General features: G+C 45.0%; 1 protein-coding gene across 2 annotated transcripts in view; it reads left to right on the top strand.

Moving 5' to 3' along the window:
• Positions 1-24,421, top strand: part of COL20A1 (collagen type XX alpha 1 chain) — a 139,348-nt gene that overhangs the window by 24,630 nt on the left and 90,297 nt on the right. For both annotated transcript variants that reach the window (XM_083507331.1, XM_083507330.1), the window contains exons 3-13: positions 1,710-1,820; positions 4,566-4,709; positions 6,172-6,333; positions 6,800-6,988; positions 10,647-10,802; positions 13,867-13,986; positions 15,077-15,241; positions 17,258-17,422; positions 19,632-19,807; positions 21,652-21,781; positions 22,332-22,477. In XM_083507331.1, the coding sequence (XP_083363457.1) occupies positions 1,710-1,820; positions 4,566-4,709; positions 6,172-6,333; positions 6,800-6,988; positions 10,647-10,802; positions 13,867-13,986; positions 15,077-15,241; positions 17,258-17,422; positions 19,632-19,807; positions 21,652-21,781; positions 22,332-22,477 (1,664 nt within the window). The remainder of the gene's footprint in view (positions 1-1,709; positions 1,821-4,565; positions 4,710-6,171; positions 6,334-6,799; positions 6,989-10,646; positions 10,803-13,866; positions 13,987-15,076; positions 15,242-17,257; positions 17,423-19,631; positions 19,808-21,651; positions 21,782-22,331; positions 22,478-24,421) is intronic.

The raw sequence follows: 24,421 nt of genomic DNA, 5'->3' as shown, positions 1-24,421 counted from the left end.
GCTAAATCCTTTGAAGACAGAGGTCCTGTGGCTAGGACGGGGCGATATGGGATTGGGGGGGCAACTCCCATCTCTTGCGGGGGCGCAATTAGTGCCAGCACCATCTGTTAAGAGTTTGGGTGTAATCTTCGACGCCTCCCTTTCCAGGGAGGCGCAGATTGCAGCTATAACAAAGGCGGCATTTTTCCATCTCCGCCAAGCTAAGCAGTTGGCTCCTTACCTCTCTCGCCCTGACCTAGCCACTGTGATCCACGCGAAGGTCACCTCCAGATTGGATTATTGTAACTCGCTCTACGTGGGGCTGCCCTTGAGACTGACCCAGAAACTCCAGCGGGTGCAGAATGCTGCAGCGAGACTCCTTACGAGGTCTTCGCTGCGAGATCACATTCACCCGGTGCTACACCAGCTGCACTGGCTCCCGGTGGAGTACAGGATCAGATTTAAGGTGCTGGTTTTAACCTTTAAAGCCCTATACGGCCTAGGACCCTCGGACCTACGGGACCGCCTCTCCTGGTATGCCCCACAGAGAAACTTACGGTCTTCAAATAAAAACATCTTGAAGGTCCCAGGCCACAGAGAAGTTAGGCTGGCCTCAACTAGAGCCAGGGCTTTTTCGGCTGTGGCTCCGATCTGGTGGAACGCTCTGTCACAAGAGACCAGGGCCCTGCGGGACTTGACATCTTTCCGCAGGGCCTGCAAGACAGAGCTGTTCCACCAGGCCTTTGGACAGGGCACAGCCTGACTCCCTCCCCCGGCAATCTTCGCGGAGCTCTGGCCCAATGGTTGCCAGTGGCCTGAATTAATTAATTTTACAATGAATGATTTTAGAGTGTTGTTTATGTTATACTTTTATACTGTTTTATTGTTGTTAACCGCCCTGAGCCCGGCTTCGGCTGGGGAGGGCGGGATATAAATAAAATTTATTATTATTATTATTATTAGACCCATTAGATTGATTCAAAATGTTACTTGCAGAACTTCCTTCAAAACAGACCAAAAAACAATTGTACAATATCTTGTTCACGTCAAGCAGAGACTCAGCATCTTATAAGAAGTAAAATAACTTATAATCAGAGCTGACAAATATAGCTCTCTCTCTCACTCTCTCTCTCTCTCTCTCTCTCTCACTCACACACACGCACACAGGCTCCATTAGCCTGCACTCCAACCCCTAAAGCTGTTGAGGTCCTGGAGAGGCATCTCCCCCTCACAGAGCCTAAACAAAGACTAAAGGCAATTTCCTTCAAAATGGCAATTTGAAATTCAATACATTTGTGTCCTGATCTAAGGTTAAACACTCACATGTTAGCTAGCAGAGAACAACAACTGTTAATGATCAACCCATCAGGGAGCTGAGAGAGCACTTAGTATACTCCAGTGGAATTTCCCCAATTAAACTACAAAACACCTCAAGGACTAAAAGAGCACATGGAATGGGACCCGATTCCATGCATGTGCATGCTCACTTGCTGACCTTCACCCTTAAAGGCAAGCAGCCAGCCAGCAATCTCATCCCAGGCTAAGCGCACACACACAGCCCTGCATGATCTGCAATTTTTGCTCCCGGGCCAAGTTCAAGGCATTACTTTCAATATATAACCTTAAGACCAGTTTCCCTTCAGGGTCGCCTTACCCCACGCTTCCCCAGAGTATGAAAGAAAGCACCTCTCTGTCTCCAGTTTAAAAGGCGTTGATGCTTTCCTCCCCAGGCTCAAACCGGTTGAAACTGACTGTCCTCTCAGAAGACAGGTTGCAGATGAAATGGAAAGAAACGGAAGGAAATTCCAACGGATACAAAGTTCGCGTGAAGCCCATGGCAGGTACATGGTGAGGAGGTCAGGGTGCGTTTCATCCCAGAAAGATAGAGTGGTATCTTGGTTTGCAACAGTTTTGGATTACAGTCATACCTCGGGTTACAGCTGCTTCAGGTTGTGCTTTTTCGGGTTGCAGACTGCCGAAACCCAGAACTTCTGGAATGGGTTACTTCCGGGTTTCAGCAGTCGTGCATGCACAGAAGCACTAAATCGCACTTTGCGCATGTGCAGAGGTGCCAAATCTCAACCCGTGCATGCGCAGACGTGGGTTGCGAATGTGCATCCTGCACGGATCATGTTCGCAACCCGAGCATCCACTGTACAACCATTTTGGATTACAACCATGTCAAACCCGGAAGTGCGTGTCCTTTTTTTGGATTACAACCCATTTTTTTCCCGATTACAACCCTTTTTTTGGGAGGCCCCCATTGGTGATAGCCTTGAGTTACAACCTGTTTTGGTTTACAAACAAACCTCCAAAGAAACTTCCTGCAGCCAATCCGAAGCTGTGCCAGCGTCGCCGCCTACCCAGAAGCCATGCCAGTGTTGCGGAAGTTAGTCCCCACGCAGCGAGGCATCTGCAGCACGAGGGGACTGACCGAGCGGGTGGCAGGGTCTGCCGGCTGGATTTACAAGCCTGGGGGGCTGCATCCGGCCCCCAGGCCATAGTTTGCCGACCCCTGGTATAGTGCATACACAGTTGTGGTCAATGGTGGAATGGCTCTGTTTTCAAAGTTTTCCCCTGTCCTCTTGGATCGTTACCCCTCCTGTTTTTAATTCCGACAAGTTTGGAAAATATGCAGGCTTGTCATTCCAGCCCCTTGAGCTAATAATAATAATAGGTTTGCAATATCAGATACAAACTTCCTCTGGGTACATTCCAAGACTTTCGTGGGTGCTACCGCATTCCTGATCCGTTGAGCACATTATCTGTGATGTAATTAACTCAGCTGCTTAATTGTGCTTGCCTTTAGAAAAAAAGCTGCTCACAAGACAGTGAGAAGTGTTCATAGTTTATATCCGTCATGTTTGCTGTGAAATGAGAAAGCTAATGTGCTTATGAACATGAACATTGCAGCCTTAGCAGTGGTATGCCTCTGAGTAACATCTGCTTAAAACCTCTAAGTCCTTCTTGTGAGCTTCTTGTAGGCACCTTGTTGGACCCTGCAAGATTTCCTCTTCTGTTCATACTTGCGTAATCTAAGGAGGTAGGGTCTGTAGCTGCGGGATAACTCTTCTCCTTTTGATGCTTTGGAATATAGGAAGGGATGAGCCAAAGAAGAGTTAATTATACTGACCAGGGTTGCAAAGGTTGGTTTATACTCTTTGCCTGGGATTTCTCCCAAAGCCAACGTCCAGAGCTTTAGGACCTTTATGAAAAAGCAGACAGAAGCTCCAGCTTCTGAGGTTAAGTCTGTGTACATACTGCAGCCTTTGAAGCTCTGCGGTTTGGGGTTTTTTAAAAGCGCTTTTGTAGACATATCTGCAAGCTCTGCAGTAGGCTGAGCAGCTGTATCATTGCCTTTTTGACACAAGGGGTATGTGCAGGTTTCACTGTTTCCTCCCCTTTCAATACCCATGGCACTCTTGTTTTACATTTTCCCCATCCCTTGAGAGTTTATTGATATGAAGTCTGGTAACTCAGGCTCCTCGGGTTACCTTGCACTCAGCATATGCCCAGAGGCTCCCTTCCCTTGTCTCATTAAGGTGACTTCATGACTGCATTCCTCCTTTGGTTTTTTGCAAGGCTCTCTGTTTATGCTCCTTCCCCTTTCAACACCCAACACATTTTTAAAATAAAAAATACTCCAAGTTGACTGATCCATCCGAAGTCCAATAGAACATACTGTGCAGCTTCACGATTGAACATCTCTTTTCTTTTGGCAAGACGCTCTGCATATGCTCATAGGCTGCCTGTTCAGGCTTTGGCTCCATGTTATACCAATTAATTCTATGGGGATTGTTGTGGTTTATTAAAGGGCAACATTCACCTAGAATTATAGAATCATAGAATCATAGAGTTGGAAGAGACCACAAGGGCCATCGAGTCCAACCCCCTGCCAAGCAGGAAACACCATCAGAGCACTCCTGACATATGGTTGTCAAGCCTCTGCTTAAAGACCTCCAAAGAAGGAGACTCCACCACACTCCTTGGCAGAAAATTCCACTGTTGAACAGCTCTTATTGTCAGGAAGTTCTTCCTAATGTTTAGGTGGAATCTTCTTTCTTGTAGTTTGGATCCATTGCTCCGTGTCCGCTTCTCTGGAGCAGCAGAAAACAACCTTTCTCCCTCCTCTATATGACATCCTTTTATATATTTGAACATGGCTATCATATCACCCCTTAACCTGCTCTTCTCCAGGCTAAACATGCCCAGCTCCCTTAGCCGTTCCTCATAAGGCATCGTTTCCAGGCCTTTGACCATTTTGGTTGCCCTCCTCTGGACACGTTCCAGTTTGTCAGTGTCCTTCTTGAATTGTGCTGCCCAGAACTGGACACAGTACTCCAGGTGAGGTCTGACCAGAGTAGAATACAGTGGCACTATTACTTCCCTTGATCTAGATGCTATACTATATAGATGCTAAAGTGGAACACTCAAAGTGGATGTGCCTCAAATCTCCCACCATATAGAGTCAGGCAATAGGTGACATAGAATTGCAGAGTTCGAAGGGACCGACTCCCACCATCAAGAGTCAGGCAATATGTTCCTTGTTGAAAAAAGTTCATGGTCTTCTCTTCCGGCTGCTCCAGGTGACTCTGAGCAGGAAGTCATGCTGAAAACCAAGACTGCCAAAGCGACGGTGGGAGGGTTGAGTCCCACGAAAGAGTATACCTTGCAGATCTACATCCTCAACGGTTCTCAGGAGGCCCTCTTTGTCAAGAGGAAATTTGTGAGTAAGTGTGGCTTTCACTCTCTTGATCTCTCGGTGCTGCGGACTGTGATGCTCAAGTCTTGGCTAGGGGGCAATTTCAGGTCCAGAGCAGAAGAAAGGCTGACCTAGCAGCACAGGGACAGAGTGGGGATCCTTGGATCAAACAAAATAAAAAAAATCCTTCCAGTAGCACCTTAGAGACCAGCTAAGTTTGTTACTGGTATGAGCTTTCGTGTGCATGCACACTTCTTCAGAACTTATTCCACTGCATTTTAATGTTGTACTTTAATCTTGTTTTTAAGTTGTATTTTAATCAATTGTTTTTATACCTGGTGTTAGCCGCGCTGAGTCCGGTCTTGGCTGGGAGGGCGGGGTAAAAATAAAATTTATGATGATGATGATGATGAAGAAGAAGTGTGCATGCACACAAAAGCTCATACCAAAAGCAAACTTAGGTTAAACCACAGAGCCTGGAAATTGCCGATCAGAAGGTCGGCGGTTCGAATCCCTGCGACGGGGTGAACTCCCGTTGCTCGGTCCCTGCTCCTGCAAACCTAGCAGTTCGAAAGCACATCAAAGTGCAAATAGATAAACAGGTACTGCTCCAGCAGGAAGGTAAATGGCGTTTCCGTGCGCAGCTCTGGTTCGCCAGAAGCGGTTTAGTCATGCTGGCCACATGACCCGGAAGCTGTACGCCGCCTCCCTCGGCCAATAAAGCGAGATGAGCGCCGCAACCCCAGAGTTGGCCACGACTGGACCTAATGGTCAGGGGTCCCTTCACCTTTCTAAGGTGCTACTGGAAGGAATTTTTTTTATTTTGTTTCAACTACGAACCGGCCACCTACCTGAAACTAGAACTTGGATCAAACAAACAGAGTCACTGCTTGAGAACTGGCCAATGGAGGCAAAGCTCAGAGAGGAAAAGTGGAAGCTGTAGTGTCTGCCCCCCACTGGGATTGGTAGGGTGGAAGTCAGGGAGATAAGCAGTAGATGGGACCACAACAAATGGGGGGCGGAGCCAATTAATTCTAGTTTGCCCCCATCCACTTCCTTGCTGGATTCTACAAGGGCAGCACTGGGACTGAGGAAGCTGTTAGGGAGCACTGCCCCCTTGTTGTAAACAAGGGGGCAGGCAGGTGGGGGCTGACTGAGGTTGACAAGGCGGTGCTCCATTGCCCATAATGCACCAGGCTCCACTGGGTGGAAGCAGAATCCCAGTGCGAGGAATGGTCAAGAACCCCAATGTGTGAGGAGCACCTTCAAAATAGGGTGCTGTTCAGACCATGCCTGAGACTGAAGGTTCAAGAATTGGACATTCAGCTGGGGGAGTATTTATCGATGGCTGGGGTTCAGCAGAAGTGGAGAAGTGGAGGGGGAACACTGGGGAGCGCAGCTCCAGCCCTTTTGTCAGAGTGAGGCATCCCCCAAAAGAGCCAGCAAGTTTTTGTTTTCCAATATTGCCACCACCGCTTTCGCCATTGCAGTTGAGGAGCTGAAGAACCTCTCCCAAGCCAGAAGTAACAGGAGGCAACCAACAGGCGCCCCAGAAAAGGCAGAGGTGCCTTTAGAGACCCCAGCAGATGAATACACCCTGGAGACTGAGGCCACTTCACCACCCACCCGCAGTGACACGCCAACTGTGATAAGTATGTAGAGGAAATGGGGTTTGAACGACACCTGGGCTGAAGGTTCAAGAATTGGACATTCAGCTGACATTTTGGGGGAGAGGGTGAAAGGGAGGGGAGTCACATTCTCCTTCCTTTCTTACATTTTAGGGAAGCAGGCAGGCTATCTTGGAGGGGTGAGGCAAAACTCACCATTACCCTTTTGGCCCCATGAATGCTGGCCGCCATTTTGTTTTCCCCTTGGATTTTTTATTTTTATTGTTATTGTTGTTATTATTTATGACTTTATTTCATGGCATAGCATCGTCGAGAGGTATTCCTGGAAAACAAAATGCCAGCGGCCAAGAGAGAGGCGTTTTTCTTTCATAATGTGCCCCAACTTCCCCTGAAAATCGCTTCAGAACCGGCACTGTTACAGGCACGCCGTCCAAAGATTGTCCGTTCCTGTGTGGGGTAACTCTTCTTCTTTTGATGCTTTGGGAAACAGGAAGGGAAGAGCCAGAGAAGAGGCGGCAAAAAGCCGTTTCCAAAGGGGCGAGCGAATATTTGCAAAATGCCGAGCCGACTGTGATGTCAACGGCACCAACAACCCTGAAGACGACTCTGTCAAGCCTAACAGAATTTGAAATGGACTATCTGGCCCGAGAGAAAACATCCAGCGAAAGCTCACAGAGAGGTGAGGTTTGTTTCTTAGGCTCCTTGACATGGCTGTTTTTTCAAGTGTAACTCTACGTGTCTAGAGAACATCCAGCTCTAAAAGTCCTCATATGAGCTTTTGACGTAAAATCGATGAGTAGTATGGGAGCTCAGTGGTCACTTAGTCAACCCTCTGGCAATCTCCTCCTACAGAATCCCTCCAAAGTTGCATCATTCTGCATTGATGTTCTCCTGTGGTCCCCCTTACTGCATCCTGGGTAGCTGCAGTTTTAGTGAGCCCTGGGGTAGCTCAGTCAGTAATAATAATAATAATTTATTATTTGTACCCCGCCCATCTGGCTGGGTTTCCCCAGCCACTCTGGGCGGCTTCCACATAGACCAAAAATACACAAAAATGTCACACATTAAAAACTTCCCTGAACAGGGCTGCCTTAAGATGTCTTCTGAATGTCAGGTAGTTGTTTATCGCTTTGACATCTGATGGGAGGGCGTTCCACAGGGCGGGCGCCACTACCGAGAAGGCCCTCTGCCTGGTTCCCTGTAGCTTTGCTTCTCGCAATGAGGGAACCGCCAGAAGGCCCTCAGCGCTGGACCTCAGCGTCCGGGCAGAATGATGGGGGTGGAGACGCTCCTTCTAGGTATACTGGACCAAGGCCGTTTAGGGCTTTCAAGGTCAACACCAACACTTTGAATTGTGCTCGGAAATGTACTGGGAGCCAATGTAGGTCTTTCAAGACCGCTGTTATATGGTCTTGGTGGCCGCCCCCAGTAGAGCACAAGGCTCTTAATCTTAGGGTTGTGGGTTCGAGCCCCACGTTGGGCAACGATTCCTGAATTGCATGGGGTTGGATATATCATCCAAAGGCAGTTTGAAGTCCATATTGTGATATCAAGGGCCTTGTGGTCCCTCACAGTTCTAGGATCTATCCTTTCAGCTCTTTTAGTAAGTGCACCTGGTTTTCAGGAACATGCGTTAATCCCTTATTACCTGCCATACCTGGAAGAAAATGCCAACCCATCAACATGGAGGCTAGAGGGCGGGTTAATGCACATGGTTTGGAAGGCACAATCTGGAAAGAGACTGGATCTGATAAAGAGAAATCACTGGAATAATTTCAGCCCAAGGGGCTAAATGATAGTTAACATTGCACTAGGCAATCACGCAAGCCTTGCTGGGATAAAGAGACAAAGAGCTGGATTAGAGCAGTGACGGAATTGACCTGACAGCACACACAAAAATCACATCACGGCAGATTCCCTAAGAGGTCTTTGTTTCAGGAGGTTGCCATATTGCCCCCGGCGCACCGGTGGTCTATGCGCAATGCGAGCTGGTGCTTGATTAAGAGCAATCTGTCATCATTATTTGATTCTAAATTTCTGCTCTCCATTTGGGGGTGCGGTTGCATTTCCACCTGCGACAAGCCGTTTCATGAATGTCCCAGTCAAAGCCCCAGTCCTAATCCCTAACTCCTCTTCCACATACCTGAAAGGCCGTACAGGGGGATGAGGATCTGTGGTCCTCTAGATGTTGGTGGACTTCAGATTAGGACTGGGCGATATCTGGTTTTCAACATCATAATGTCTCGCCAGCTAAATTTCTGAACATCTGAAATAAGGATGGAGCTATGTAGAAGCATTGAGTGGCTTCACGGTTTTCCCCACATTGTGATTTTTGCATAGCACCCATCCCATAATGCAATATATTGCCAGGTCAAAAATTATGAACTTGGTATCACAATATGGACTTCAAACTGCCTTTGGATTATATATCAATATATAGCCCAGGTCTAATTCAGATCCCACCATCCATGGATCTTGGCCACACTGGGATGGAGCCAGGGCCGGCTTTAGGTTTGATGAGGCCCTAAGCGACTGAAGGTAATGGGGCCCTTTATATGTCCAGCTGTCCTTTGTCAACAACAAATTGTCACTGTTTTTTGTGTTTAATATATGCTATATGGTAATTTATGGACCTAATAGGTATCTAAAGCCATTTGCACATAACAAAATATGTATTTTATCAAAGTAATTATTGAACTGAAATACAATTAAGAAGAAATATATTAATTGTGAAATACAATTAAGAAGAAGTATATTAATAGTGAAATAATTATTAAGCTCTAACTTAAAATGTTAGAATCTAGAATCTTGCTATAAAATGAAATAATAATAGGTGTAAATATATGATGCAAACTACTAATAATTTTAAATAGCAGAATGTGGGCACCCTATATATAGAAATGAGCAAACCAGTGATATTTTAGGGAACAGGCTAGCAGGCGGGGCCCATTACTTACATCATAGGAGCCTACACAACACAAAACTGTTGCTGTGTGTAGGTTTTATTTTATTTGTTTTTTATCTTATATTTTGGAAATGTATATCCAGTTTTTCCCCCCTTTATATTTTTTTTGGGCCCCCAAGAGAGTGGGGCCCTAAGCTATAGCTTGTTTAGCTTATACAGTGGTATCTCAGGTTAAGAACTTAATTCGTTCTGGAGGTCTGTTCTTAACCTGAAACTGTTCTTAACCTGAGGCACCACTTTAGCTAATAGGGCCTCCTGCTGCCACCACTGCCGCGCAATTTCTGTTCTCATCCTGAAGCAAAGTTCTTAACCCGATGTACTATTTCTGGGTTAGCGGAGTCTGTAACCTGAAGCGTCTGTAACCTGAAGCATCTGTAACCTGAGGTACCACTGTATGTAAATCCGGCACTGGGGGGAGTGAGTTGGGCATCTAGAACCTACATGCTCCCTATTCATGCTCTACAGCAAAGGTTGGTGTGCCAGAGATCACAGCACCTCTGTAGGTTCTTCCAGAGAAGAAGAAGAGGAGGAGGAGGAGTTTGGATTTGATATCCAGCTTTATCACTACCCTAAGGAGTTTCAGTGTATGAAAGCAGAGAATGTTAGCACTCCCCTTGATAAGGTTGGAAGAGGTCCTTATGGCCTGTACAACACGCATATGGTTAAAGCATTGCCAGCTACTTTGTGGCATCTAACCAAGTTTTAGGGACACGGGTGGCACTGTGGGTTAAACCACAGAGCCTAGGACTTGCCGATCAGAAAGTTGGCGGTTCGAATCCCTGTGACGGGCTGAGCTCCCGTTGCTTGGTCCCTGCTCCTGCCCACCTAGCAGTTCGAAAGCACGTCAAAGTGCAAGTAGATAAATAGGTACCGCTCTGGCGGGAAGGTAAACAGCGTTTCCGTGCACTGCTCTGGTTCGCCAGAAGTCATGCTGGCCACATGACCCGGAAGCTGTACCCCGGCTCCCTCGGCCAATAAAGCAACCCCAGAGTCGGTCATGACTGGATCGAATGGTCAGGGGCCCCTTTACCTTTAAGGAGTTTCAAAGCGGCTAACAATCTCCTTTCCCTTCCTCCCCCACAACAAACACCCTGTGAGGTGAGTGAGGCTGAGAGACTTCAGAGAAGTGTGACTAGCCCAAAGTCACCCAGCAGCTGCAAGTGGAGGAGCGGGGAAGTGAACCCGGTTCCCCAGATTACGAGTCCACCACTCTTAACCACTACACCACACTGGCTCTCAGTGGATAGGTTTTGGGTTGCTACTCTTCCCGTGAAGGTTAACTACACACGGAGTTGCAGATTCTTTTCATTCTCGTATTTAAATGAAGAGCACACCTATGCACCCCCTTTCTCAACCCGCCCTCTCACCACAGTTTCTCATTTTCATTGTGACACCTCTGCAATGACCGACATCGTCCTGCTCGTCGACGGATCCTGGAGCATCGGGAGAAACAACTTTGGGCTCATCCGAGGATTCCTGGCTGGTTTGGTTGCACCTTTCAACATCGCTCAGGACAAGATAAGAGTGGGTGAGGAGCTGCCATGTGTTCGGAACGTTTTCATAGCGGGACAGTTAGGGCCAGAGGTGCCAGCTTGCGAGGGTGATGGGGGCTGTCATGCTTGTGAGCATCTCACCTCCCTCCCATTGCGGGCAGAAGCTTCCTGGGCTTTGGGAAGGAGGCATCAAGGAAACATTTAGGGTTCTCCTTTTTTTTTTAATAAAATATTTATTAAGATTTTTTAACACATTACAATAAAAATGTAAAAATAAAAATAAAAATGCAAAATAAAAACAGTTAAAAACACATTAATTTTCCGTTTCTTATTTTCCTTAAGCTTATTTCCCTGGACCTCCTCATACCTCCCTTTTTTGTATTCCACTTAAATTTATTAGTTCAGCAAATCCTTACCATTAAGCTTTTACCCATTTATAGACCTTTTTTCATATTCTCTTAAAGCATTACAGCTAGAAACCACTTAATTTCTATCCAACACCATTCTATCATTCATTAATTTTACAATATTTCTGTAAGTAATCTTTAAATTTCTTCCAATCTTCTTCCACCGACTCTTCTTCCTGGTCCCGGATTCTGCCAGTCATTTCTGCCAATTCCATATAGTCTATCACCTTCATCTGCCAGAAACATTTAGGGTTCTCACCTAGTTCCCCTGGTCCACTGACTGCACACCACTGGTGAGGAGCTTTTACTCTGCCAAGTATCCCAGTTCAGAGACAATGCAAAACATTGCATCCTTTTTCTATAGGAATCAGGGCTACCTAATGGTTAGCTGACCCAAAACCTTCTTTATCTTTCTCGTTTCCAAATAATAATAATAATAATAATAATAATAATAATAATAATAATAATAATAATAAATGTTATTGCAGAAAATATGGTCATATTCAAATACAGAACATAGCCACAAAATTAAAAGTTACCGTATTTTTCGCCCCATAGGGTGCACCGGCCCATAGGGCGCACCTAGTTTTTTGGGGGAAAATAAGGGGGGAAAATTATTTCCCCCCCCCCCCCAGGTGCGGGGCTGGGGCGGGGGAAGCCCGAGCTTGGCAGGGGGTTGGACTCGATGGCCCTTGTGGTCTATTCCAACTCTATGATTCTATTCTATGATTCTATGACCCCAGCCCCCAGAACAGGCTGCTATCCGCAAGCCGTGGGAGAGCTGCGCGAAGCCCGAAGCCTGGGGCGTGCTGAGCTCAGCGCGCCCCAGGCGTTGGGATGCAGGCAGCTCTCCGCAAGCCGTGGGAGAGCTGCGCGAAGTCGCACAGTTCTCCCATGGCTTGTGGATAGCTTCCTGAAGCCTGGAGAGTGAGAGGGGTCGGTGCGCACCGACCCCTCTCGCTCTCCAGGCTTCAGCGAAAGCCTGCATTCGCCCCATAGGACGCACACACATTTCCCCTTCATTTTTGGAGGGGGAAAAGTGCGTCCTATAGGGCAAAAATTACGGTAGATAAAATATTGGTAATACAAGCCATAGGAGGGAAACCTGTCCATTTCAATGTCTCATTTTTCCAGCTTTAGATTCACTTCCTACATTTTTTGCACCTGTTTGCTTTTTAAAGTTTTAATTCTCAGCATTTCAGTGCATATTCCTCCTGGTACATATGTTTTGGCAAGCAACTCTCCCAATATAATGTATTTTTGTATGCTATTTTCTCTAATAAATGTATTTTTGTACACCTTTTTTGTGAGGGAGGCTTGGAAAACCTCTATCACAAAATTTTGAGAGGTGCAAATTTTGAAGGATGGGATTTTGGTTGACTGAAGTTCAAATTAGATAGGTTCACATTGAAATGCAAAACTGAACCAAATTCCTTCCTCGTTCCTAAGTCACAGGGTGTTAAAAATGCATAGAAATATCAAAGGGAAGGGAAAAGGACAAAAAATGAAGGCCTACAGATTTATAGTGCAATCTGATGCATGTCAACTTAAAGTAAGACCCATTGAGCTCAACAGGGCTTTTGAGAAGACATTTGAGGATGCACTGATACAAAACATCTAGCAGCTGAAATATAAAATTGAACAGCAACTTCTAGATACAGAGAGCTTGTTATAATGTCTTATTGGAAACAAACTTGCAAACAGCTACTCTAGCTGATTTTAATTTTTAAAAATGTTTTAAATAGTTGATTCTATCTGTTTTTACCAATACCTTTATTGTTTTATTATTTTTGTAAACCACGTTGAGGGTTTTTGTCTGTTTTTTTTAAAAAAAACAATTAGGGAGTATATAAAATTTTATGAAATAAATGAATAAAATAATAGTGTTCTGTGCAAAAATATAATTAACTGCTCATCTAACTACAGTTATTAGAATTCTATGAATGCAGACATGGCATTTGTTCATATAGCAGTTTTGGACCCAACAAAAAATAGAGATGGAGACACTTCAGTTTATACTAGGCTTTAAACCTGAGAAACTTCACATACTTTTGCTTGTTCCTCTCTGTAATACCTCTATGATAGGGGTCCACGTTGCTCCTGTCTTGCAAATGATGAGCTAGAAGTCACAGATGTGAGTCTCCCAAGGCTACCTGGAGAAACCATAACAATTTTCCATCTTTTACTCTTTTACTCAAGAGGAAATACCAACGGTAGAAGAGTGGAGATTAAAACTGACAGATTATGCGGAACTGGACAAATTAACTGGGAAAATTAGATATACCAAAGATCAAAAGTTCATCGAGGACTGGGGAAAATTTGTGGGTTATCTGGAAAATACCTGTGGTGTAAATACAACGCTAATGGGATTTCAAGAGGCACTGTAAAAAAAAACAAATAAGTATTGTTTATTAGAAATAATGAGAGCAGGGAGGGACAAATGGCAATATGAAAAAAGGGAATGTGTATTAAAGTTATAATTATGGATGATTGTCAGAGACGCTGAAGGAAGTCTAAAATTGTTATAATCTGTTGTATTTTGGACAAAATGTATAACTGGACGAAAATCAATAAAAATTTATTAAAAAAAAAATTCCATCTTTTACAACCAAAGCTAGAATCCTGTCTCCACTGCGCCCCCTGCAGGCTTGTTCTCTGACCACTTCCTGTTGGCTTCCTTGTCCCCTTCCAGCCTTATCCCAGTACAGCAGTGACCCACGTACAGAATGGGACCTGAATACATACTCCACCCGGGATGAGGTGTTAGAGGCCCTGAGGAGCTTGCAGTATAAAGGAGGCAACACATTCACAGGTAAAGCTCGCTGCCTCTCTAGGTCAGGTAGAGCGGCCGGTTAGGCATCACCAGAAAAAGAAAAGAGGATTTGCATCATACCCTCCCCACCCTAAAAAAGATTTGCATAATATTTGCATATTGCAATTTATGTGTATTGACATAGATTTGGACATAATTCACTGGGGAACAATTCTTTTTTCATTTTCTGTTGCATGAGAATTTTCAACTGTTGTTATATGTTCTTTCAATGCTGATTTTAAATGTTTACACTTTTTTGTCTACTTGAAGAAGCCACGGTCTGATCTGAAAAATATTTAGGTTACAAAACTATAAAAATAAAGAAAAATTAAGTTTGCGAAACAATGATTATCATCTGGTTAGGATAGATCAACGTGTCAGTGTCCACTTATCCCCAGTGTAAATATGACATATTGGCAAAAGTCAGAAATTGAAAGACAACTATAGCGCGTACACGAAAATCGATTTCAGATTTGAAATCAGCATTGAAAGAACATTTAAGGACAGTTGAAAAATCTCATGCAACAGGAAATGGAAAAAATAATAATTCTTCCCCAGTATACTCCCAAGGGAATACATTTTTTTGCATACCTCCAGCTATACATAGATATACATGTCATTTTTCAATGCTATACATGTCATGTTCAGTGCTATATAAGTCACTTAGATTTATAGTCATATTGTACTACTTTGGCTATGTGTTTAATAAAATATTGAATTCTTGCATTGTGAAAAAGAAAGATTATGGTGAAAAGTGAAAAACATGAATTGCAAAAAAACTAGAGCTTGCAGAACAAAACCAACTTCAGATATGAAATCAGGACGTCAAAATTAGGTTGGAACAACTGCAGGTGTCAATGCAACAAAAAAATTGTATTATTGTAACATAAACAGAAATACAGTACATTGCACCATAGTGGGCAAGATGTCACCCACAGCTCCATGATAAGATGGAGAGCACATGAAGGGAGAAATTGAGTATTGCTCAGTAGGGCACTTCCAGTTCTTGCTTACCTCCTCTAAGCTTTTGCTTAACCATGTCAGTCCCCCCAACCCAAGCCTTCTGCCTTTCATATTTTCTTTTCCCAAGGACTGGCGCTGACGCATGTCCTGGAACAGAACCTGAGGCCCGAAGCTGGAGCGCGGCCAGAAGCCCCCAAGCTGATCATTCTCTTGACTGATGGCAAATCTCAGGATGATGCCAGTCCGTCTGCCCAGACCTTGAAGGATATGGGAATAGAGATATTTGCTGTTGGTGAGTTCATGTCTCTGTTGGCTTCTGATTTGTTTTCCCCCCCCAAAGTGCTGGTGCTGACCTTGAAAGCCTTAAACGACCTCAGCCCAGTATACCACTCCCAGACACCGAGGTCCAGCTCCGAGGGCCTTCTGGCAGTTCCCTCACTGCGAGAAGTGAGATTACAGGGAACCAGGCAGAGGGCCTTCTCAGTAGTGGCTCCCGTCTTGTGGAATGCCTTCCCATCAGATGTCAAGGAAATAAACAACTATCTGACTTTTAGAAGACATCTGAAGAAGGCAGCCCTCTTTAGGGAAGTTTTTGCATGTTTGACGTTTTATCGTGCTTTCAATATTCTGTTGGGAGCTGTCCAGATGGGTGGGGTATAAATAAATTATTATTATTATTATTATTATTATTATTATTATTATTATTATTATTATTATTATTATTATTGGAAATGTCAAGAACTGGAGACTTTTCATTCTTCCTGAATGCTTTAGAATTCTAGTACCAAAAAGACTCTTCGCCAGACCCTCTGTTGCCATCTCATACTGACAGCCCCTTAGTATGCCTGCTAACCATTAGCCATTACATTACAGGGCCCTGTGCATGCAAGCGAAACACACACAAGGGCTGTTGAGCGGGGTAGCGCGGCAGCAGTGAGAACTCCCATTTTGGAGGGCGCCATTCTGGAGCCATTAGAGCAGGCACCCTCAAACTCAGCCCTCCAGATGTTCTCGGACTACAATTCCCATCATCCCTGACCACTGGTCCTGTTAGCTAGGGATGATGGGAGTTGTAGTCCCAAAACATCTGGAGGGCCGAGTTTGGGGATGTCTGTCTTAGAGTATTCTTTTCTACACTTTGCTCATCCGCTTCGGGCTCTCGAGAAGGTCTCCCCATGAACCACGAGGACTTCCGAGCTCTCTTCCACCATTTCAGGTTAGAAAAAATTGAATTATTTATTTCCTGGCTCTGCACATATACACAGTCATGTGCGAATCAGTTCTGCGTAAGTGGTGGGAATGCCTGTATACATTTTTGGGTGTTCCAGGCACTTTTCATACGGTGTATTCTTATACTCACCATGGCCCTGTAAGTATTATCAGTCGCATAGTGTAGATCAGGGTTTCCCAAACTCAGGTCTCCAGCTGTTTTTGGACTACTGCTCCCATTATCCCTGATCACTGGTCCTGCTAGCTAGTGTGATGGCCTGGGATTCGGACTCGGAGGCTGAACCTGAGGGATCCCAGCCTGCACAGGATTCCCCGCCTCCAGAGCCAGCTGAGCCGGGGCTGGGGCATGAGCCTGAAGGGTCCTTACCTGTGCTGGATCCTCAGGTGCAGGCTCCAGCTGAGTCTGCTCTGGCTCCTGAGGTGATGGAGAACCCATTGCCTACAGGTGCTCCACCCTCAGCCCCATCAGAGGAAGCTGAGGTTGCCTCTGGGTCCGGTAACCCTCCAGCCTCTCCTGAGCTGCAGAGGCTCAGGGCAGAGAGGTGGAGGGAACTAAGTTCCCACAGGAGTGCTCGCCTCCAGGCCAGGAGAGGTGAGTCACCTGTGGACTGGGGCCGCCCTATGCCTCGGGGCAGATAAAAGCCAGCCAGCCCCAGTCCCAAGTTGTGGGAGCAATGTTGTTGGTAGCCAGTTCTGGCCTGCACCCTGTCCTGCCGGATCTCCTGACCTCACCGGACTCCCTGCCTTGGACCCAGCTTTGACGGACGGCCTCAATACTCTTCCCTCGACCTTGGTCTGGACTTGCACCTCGCCTCACGGAAACCCACGGGACCAGCACAGCTAGGGATGATGGAAGTTGTAGTCCAGCAACAGCTGGAAACCCTGTTGTAGATAGATGGAAGGAAGGCTCAGAGACAGAGTTGTGCCAAAGACCAGCTAGGTGAGTTTGTGGCAGAGAAACCATTTGATGCAGGATGTCTCAATTCATGACTCTTACCTCTCAGCTGTCAAGTCATTTGTCCACCTGGTACCTACTTAATTTGCACATGGGACTCAGAGGTTTACTTCGATTTCCTAGGGGTGAAAAATGCAGACGAGGCAGAGTTGCGCCATGTGGCCTCCGAACCTTTGGAACTGACGGTGTACAATGTGCTGGATTTCCCTCTGCTCAGCTCTCTGGCCGGCCGGCTCACCCGGGTCTTGTGTTCCCGGATCAAGGAGATGAATAAGGAAGAGAACACAGGTGATGTGAACACCCCTTCCTTGTTGGGTTTCACGTCAGTGTTTGGTGGGACAGATTCAAGCACATATCTGGAAATCTAAGGTAAAGGGGACCCCTGACCATTAGGTCCAGTCGTGGCCGACTCTGGGGTTGCGGCGCTCATCTCGCTTTATTGGCCGAGGGAGCCGGCGTACAGCTTCTGGGTCATGTGGCCAGCATGACTAAGCTGCTTCTGGCAAACTAGAGAAGCACACGGAAACGCTGTTTACCTTCCTGCAGGAGCGGTGCCTATTTATCTACTTGCACTTTGACATACTTTCGAACTGCTAGGTTGGCAGGAGCAGGGACCGAGCAACGGGAGCTCACCCCGTCACGGGGATTCGAACCGCCAACCTTCTGATCGGCAAGCCCTAGGCTCTGTGGAAATCTAGTTTTGTGCAATTAAAACAGATTCACGGGCCCTGTCACCCTAGCACAGCAACTCCGCTTTAAGAAGGAAGCAGATTTTTTAAAGGAAATTTAAATCAGAAAGGGATATGCATTGAAAAGTGTGGGTGGACACAGGGCTAATAGAAAGACATGTAAACGCCTTGCTAGCAAACAAGGGTGAATGCAGGATGGATGTTCATTCACCCTTCAAAGAAATCAGAACAAATGCTAAATATTGACTGGTTGGTTGATTGAGTGCTTAGATTTTTGACTTGCCCTTTCCCATAAGGTCCTAGGGTGGGTTGCAACAGTAAAATATACCATTATAAAACAAATGAAGACCAGTTATAATCTAATTTGGTGGGAACAAATTGGGATGAATGCTTAATTGTCTGGAGGAACCCTTAGACAATTCTTTCTTACAAAACCTTCTCTGCTTGAAGTTCCTCCATGAGAGTCGACCATCCTTCTAGGCCATTGGCTCCATTGCGCGGCGAGTTCCCGCCTCCCCCTGGTGGAAATAAAGACACATGACACAATTATTTAGGTCAATGGGCTAAAAATAGCTACAACTTTATTGGTTACAGGTAATGAGCGGTATTGGCTTAGGCATTGGTCCTAACGACTATCCGGCTTCAGCCTGTCTGCCTGAAGTCCAGGAAGGGTTAACCACCAGTAGGGGGAGTCCTGCTGATACACATCAACTAGGAGCTCCCCCGGGGTCACCGCTCAGGGGCGTGCCTCACCTCCATAGGCTTTGGACAGGGCCACGCCCCCCAAAATCCTTTATCGGACTACCCTTCAATATGTGGGGCAGGTGATGGAGCTACCTCCCCTCTTCCATCCACAGAGCAATACCAATGCCTAACAGCCAATACCAAGGAAGTTGTGACGATTTGCTACGAGGTAGGCGAAAACCAAGTGGCTGGTGCCAATTTGCCTAGTGGAAAAATTTCCTACCAGGCCCCTCAACAGCAACCAACTGAGGTCCATAGCAATGTTGGAAAGAAAACCTAAAGGGCGGGAGGGTGGGAAACCGGAGCAGCTGAAGCAGCCAAAAGAGGGAGATCCCTGGCTGCGCCAGCGCTAAATAGCGCAGGCCACACACCCCATTCCAGCCAATTGGCTGCCCAGGGGATGACACGCCCGGGGATTCCCTCAATCACGCAGAGGCTGAGACCCAGCCCCCGCGCACGTGGAGGGGGCGTGAAGCCCGCAACCCCACCTCCTCTCCAGCTCAGAAGTGGCTTTGTCAAACTGCTTTCACTGTTTGGAAGTTCCTTCTAATTTTCAACCAGAACCTACCCTCTTGTAACTTCAAATCAAGTCCTGTGCTCTGGGACGGCAAAGAATCTTTGACCTTGTCTATGTGGCGACTCCTTCAGGTATGTGAAGAGTGTCGCCATGTCTTCTGTCCTCCAGGTGAAACATGAATCTATCTTACAACTCCAATCTGCTTATGACACTGCACAACCATGATGGAAACCTATAGCTTTCCAGATGTTGCTGGACTCCATCTCCCATCAGCCCCATCCAGCAAGGGTCAAGGATGATGTGATTTGTAGTCCAGCAACATCTGGAGGGCCAAAGATTCTCCTTCATCACAATATAAGGTCCCCCCTCCTTTTTAAATCTCAGAACAGTCTCTTGAGTAACATTAGGTTGAGAGGTATTTACTGGCCCACAGTTTTGGCCAACAACCTTCATGTCCATGTGAGGACTTCAGATCAGATCTGTCTACTCCAAATCCAGAGCTCTTTCTGCTACGTCCCATAATAAGAAATGGTTGCCAAATTTGCAGGTGATGACCCTCTCAAAGCCATTCTGGTGAATACTGGAGCCCACCTGAGCCCAACCAATCTTGCTATAAAGGAGGTAACATCCAGAAGTATACGCCTCATCTGGAACCCCCCTGTGATACCACCTAAAAAATATAGGGTGGTCTATTACCCCTCTAGGGGTGGGATTCCCAAAGAGGTAAGTGGTCCTGTCTTTGATATCTTAAACTTAGCTGGATCAACCAGGTGGGCACTAGCAATGGCACATTCCTAACAGTCCAAATTAGAGAAGAACTCATGGGACTGCACTGCTTGCCTCTGATTGAAGGCAAGCAGTATGAGTTGCTAGGAATGGGCAAATATGTCAGTTTTCTTTGCTTCCAGTTTCTCATCTTTCCAATCTTACGTCCAGTCCTCCACATTTCCACATCCTAGTTAGTGATTTCAGGGGGTGTGGGATCCTGCTGAAAATTTGTCTGCGTGAATTTCATTTTTGTGTGAATTTCTTCTGCTGTGCCCATTTTTATATGGAATTTTTTGCCAGATGTGCACATTTCCCCAATGCAATTTCCACAAATAGAATGCAGTTTTGGTACGTGATTTTCACTAATATATGTATTCTTAACTTAGCATGTGCATTTTTGTACATGTTACTTGACTGGAGAATTGTACTACAAAATTCAGAGTGACACAATTTTCTGAGGATTGCAGCATTTTTGTGCTCATATTGCTCTGTAAAGTGTGAACTTGGTAAGCTGGCCTTTAAATGTGGATAGAATTGAGTTTCTGAGACCTTTGGGTATAGGGCAGTACAGAAATAAAAACAAACAATTATTATTATTATTATTATTATTATTATTATTATTATTATTTATCATCATCATCATCCATCCTTATGAGCTACTGAGATTTGTATGCCAAACTAAACTCTGGCAATCTCAGTATTGGAGACCACCCTAGGATCCATTTGTGTATGCTATTTTCACTCATGTGCATATTTAGGCACATTCCCCTCTAACATATGCATTTTTGTAAATGATGGTTGGAGAAGTGCGTCACAAAATTCAGAAGCGTGTGAATTTCAGTTTCTCATTGAAAATGCAAACAAAACCAGATTTTTTTGAAAATAAATTTATTTATTTGGTTTTTCAGATTAAAATTTTACACATATCCAACATACATCATAGAAAAAAATTCCAAAGAATCTCCTGTACTTCCCTCCTCCCCTTTGTGGGTTCTATTGTTAATCATTTCCTCCTGCATCTTTTATAATTAGCCAAATCTTTTGCCTCTCCGTTGTGTCCAAAATTCACCATTAAACTACAAGTGTTATTCCAAACCTACTAACGATGTTGACTGTTTACAGTGGTTTTTAAGATACATTTTACCCATTCCTTATTAAACTTTTGGTCTTCCTCATCTGTGATTCTTCAGGTCATTTTTGCCATTTCGGCAATATCTAGGCAACACGAAGTCTCTGAAAACCTTTAAATGAAGCGAGGTACTGCAGTGACTACATTATTACATGAGCACTGTTCCACAGCATTTGATATTTTCGTTTACATACATTCATTCGAAATAAGATGGTTTTATGAAGCAATTCTATATCCTCCCACCACGCTGACAAAGAATTCTATGAAACAGTAGTCAATATCTGGAATCACTGTTCAGTGTTGGAACTTACATTTGCTGAATACACAAAGCTTCACAGCCTGTCTTTCATCGTACAAAGTCTGGTACCTCGCTTCATTTAAAGATTTTCAGAGACTTTGAGACTAAAGATTTCATTTTGTACTTATTATGGTTTGAAGGAATTCTATAAAGATTGTCTATTGTGTATGTACATGGTCATCGTGTTACCTAGATATTGCTGACGTTCTCTTTGCAACACAGAGGTTTGTTTAATTTTTGCCATTTTGGCATAATCCATCAACTTGATCTGCCATTCTCCTCTGGTAGGGACTTCATCTTCTTTGAAACAAAATCAGTTTCTTTCCTCATCCCTTAGACCATCCTCAGTGCAACTTCTCTGTATATTTTTAGGTTGTTTTAGATGGGGCAGCCTCGGCCGTGCAGCTCCTCAACTTGACATCCCACACGGAATATCTGGTTTCAGTGTTTCCTATTTATGAGAACGCAGTTGGAGATGGACTCAGAGGCATCACCTCAACGTGTAAGCCAGGAACTGATTGACTGGTCTTCGGTTTAATTGTGTCCCAGGTGCTACTTTGATAGCCATGCCCTGTATACTAAGCTGACCAGATTTTTTTCAATGAATCTGGGGACACTTTTCAACCTCAGTGGATCTCATCAGGAGACTGATTTGTAAATCTGGGGACTGTCCCCAGGAAACGGGGACATCTGGTAACCTTACCTTATACCAGCCAGAAGGTCTTGCTCTGAGATCATGGCTCAGATGATCTTTCTCCTACCTTTGAAGCAGACATTCATGGCTAATAAAAGACCTCTATCGAATAAAGAGAATATTTAATTTAAAAATTGCTTAATATTCTTAGCCTTGAAATATTTTAAGCCTGTTATTTGCTCAACGGTTAATAGAGATTTAATCTGCATAATTTGTAGACTGTGCAGATACGTGTGTTTATTTTCAGAGCAAAGTAGCATGTTGTTTTGCCTGGCAAATGTACACATTTGGCAGCTGCTTTGGGTGAAGAAACGTACTTGCCTTTGATAATTTCTTTTTTAATGTTTTGGCCCCATAGTGCCTCTCTCTGCCCCTGGGTCCCTCAGAGCTTCTGAAATCAGCCACAACAGCATACGACTGAGCTGGGAGCCAGCAGATGGAGCTAGCCAGTATCTGGTCCTTTGCTCCTCAGCACCCAATGGAGCAGAAGATGTTACCAAAGAGGTAAAGGATATTGGTTTCAACTGTAATCACAATGGTGGGTTTGGGTTTTTTTTGAGGGGGAGGCATTTAAATGCTCAGAGATAAGATGCATCCTCTATACAAAGCAAAGTGAGATTTTGATGTTGGGTTCACCCCTGAGTGGACAGGTGAGTTTTACTCAGGCTCCGGAATGCGAGTGCTGTTAGTGCCTGCCTAATACATTGGTACCTCAGGTTACATACGCTTCAGGTTACATACACTTCAGGTTACAGACTCCGCTAACCCAGAAATATTACCTCAGGTTAAGAACTTTGGTTCAGGAAGAGAACAGAAATCGTGCTCCGGCGGTGCGGCAGCAGCGGGAGGCCCCATTAGCTAAAGTGGTATTTTGGGTTAAGAACAGTTTCAGGTTCAGAACAGACCTCCAGAACGAATTAAGTACTTAACCCGAGGTACCATAATAATGATAATGATAATAATAATAATAATAATAATAATAATAATAATAATTGGGCAGCTTCTAGCAAAATATTTAAATACAATAATTCATCAAACATTAAAAACTTCCCTAAACAGGGCTGCCTTCAGATGTCTTCAAAAAGTCAGATAGTTGTTTATCTCTTTGACATCTGATGGGAGGGTATTCCATAGGGTGGGCACCACTACCGAGAAGGCCCTTGCCTGGTTCCCTGCAACTTCACTTCTTGCAGTGAGGGAACTGCCAGAAGGCCCTCAGAGATGGACCTCAGACTGAACGATGGGGGTGGAGATGCTCCTTCAGGTATCCTGGGCTGAGGCCATTTATGGCTTTAAAGGTCAGCACCAACACTTTGAATTGTGCCCAGAAACGTACTGGAAGCCAATGTAGGTCTTTCAGGACTGGTGTTATGTGGTCCCGGCGGCCGCTCCCAGTCACCAGTCTAGCTGCCGCATTCTGGATTAGTTGTATTTTCTGGGTCACCTTCAAGGGTAGCTCCACGTAGAGCGCATTGCAGTAGTCCAAGCGGGAGATAACCAGAACATGCACCACTCTGGAGAGACAGTCTGCGGGCAGGTAGATGGAGCTGGTAGACAGCTGTCTTGAACACAGAATTGACCTGTGCCTCCATGGACAGCTGTGAGTCTAAAATGACTCCCAGGCTGCACACCTGGTCCTTCAGAGGCACAGTTACCCCATTCAGGACCAGGATGTTCATTGGGAGCGTATTCCAAAGGGGAGATGCCACCAAACTGAAAGCCCTGGTCTTAGTGGGTATAAGACAAACCATGCAGAACTCCTAGGAGTGTCTCTCCCAAGGATCAAAGTGACTGGGAGTGGTGTGTGCAATGCAATAGGGAAAGCTAGAATCTGGCCGACAAGATGATCGACTACATGGAATTGGCAGAAATGACTGGCAGAATCCGAGACCAGGGAGAAGAGTTGGTGAAAAAAGACTGGAAGAAATTTAAAGACTACTTACAGAAATATTGTAAAATTAATGAATGTTAGAAGGATGTTGGATAGAAACTAAGGGGTTTCCAGCTGTAATGCTTTAGGAGATACGAAAAAAAAAAAGGTTTATAAATGGGTAAAAGCTTAATGGTAAGGATTTGCTGAACTAACAAATTGAAGTGGAATACAAAGAAGGGAGGTATGAGGAGGTCTGGGGAAATAAGCGTAAGGAAGATATATTATGGGAAATTATTTGTTTTTTAACTGTTTTTATGTTGTATTTTGTATTTTTTGTTTTTTCCATTGTTATATTTAAAAAAAACTTTAATAAATATATATTTTTTTAAAAAAGGGAAAGCTAGAATCTGATCCCCAAACTCCAGTTAGAAAACAACAACAACAAAAACCAACAAAAAGAGCATAGAGTCATAGAACTGTATAGTTGGATGGGACCAGTTGGCTGGAGTGTGGTGCTCACAATGCCAAGGTTACATAGAATCACAGAATTGTAGAGTTGTAAAGGACCTTAAGGG

This window comes from Podarcis liolepis, assembly GCF_965112155.1.
Source record: "Podarcis liolepis genome assembly, chromosome: 6".
NCBI classification, from domain to species: Eukaryota; Metazoa; Chordata; class Lepidosauria; order Squamata; family Lacertidae; genus Podarcis; species Podarcis liolepis.
The sequence above is the reverse complement of the archived record's forward strand: the minus strand, read 5'-3'. Positions and strand labels throughout refer to the sequence as shown.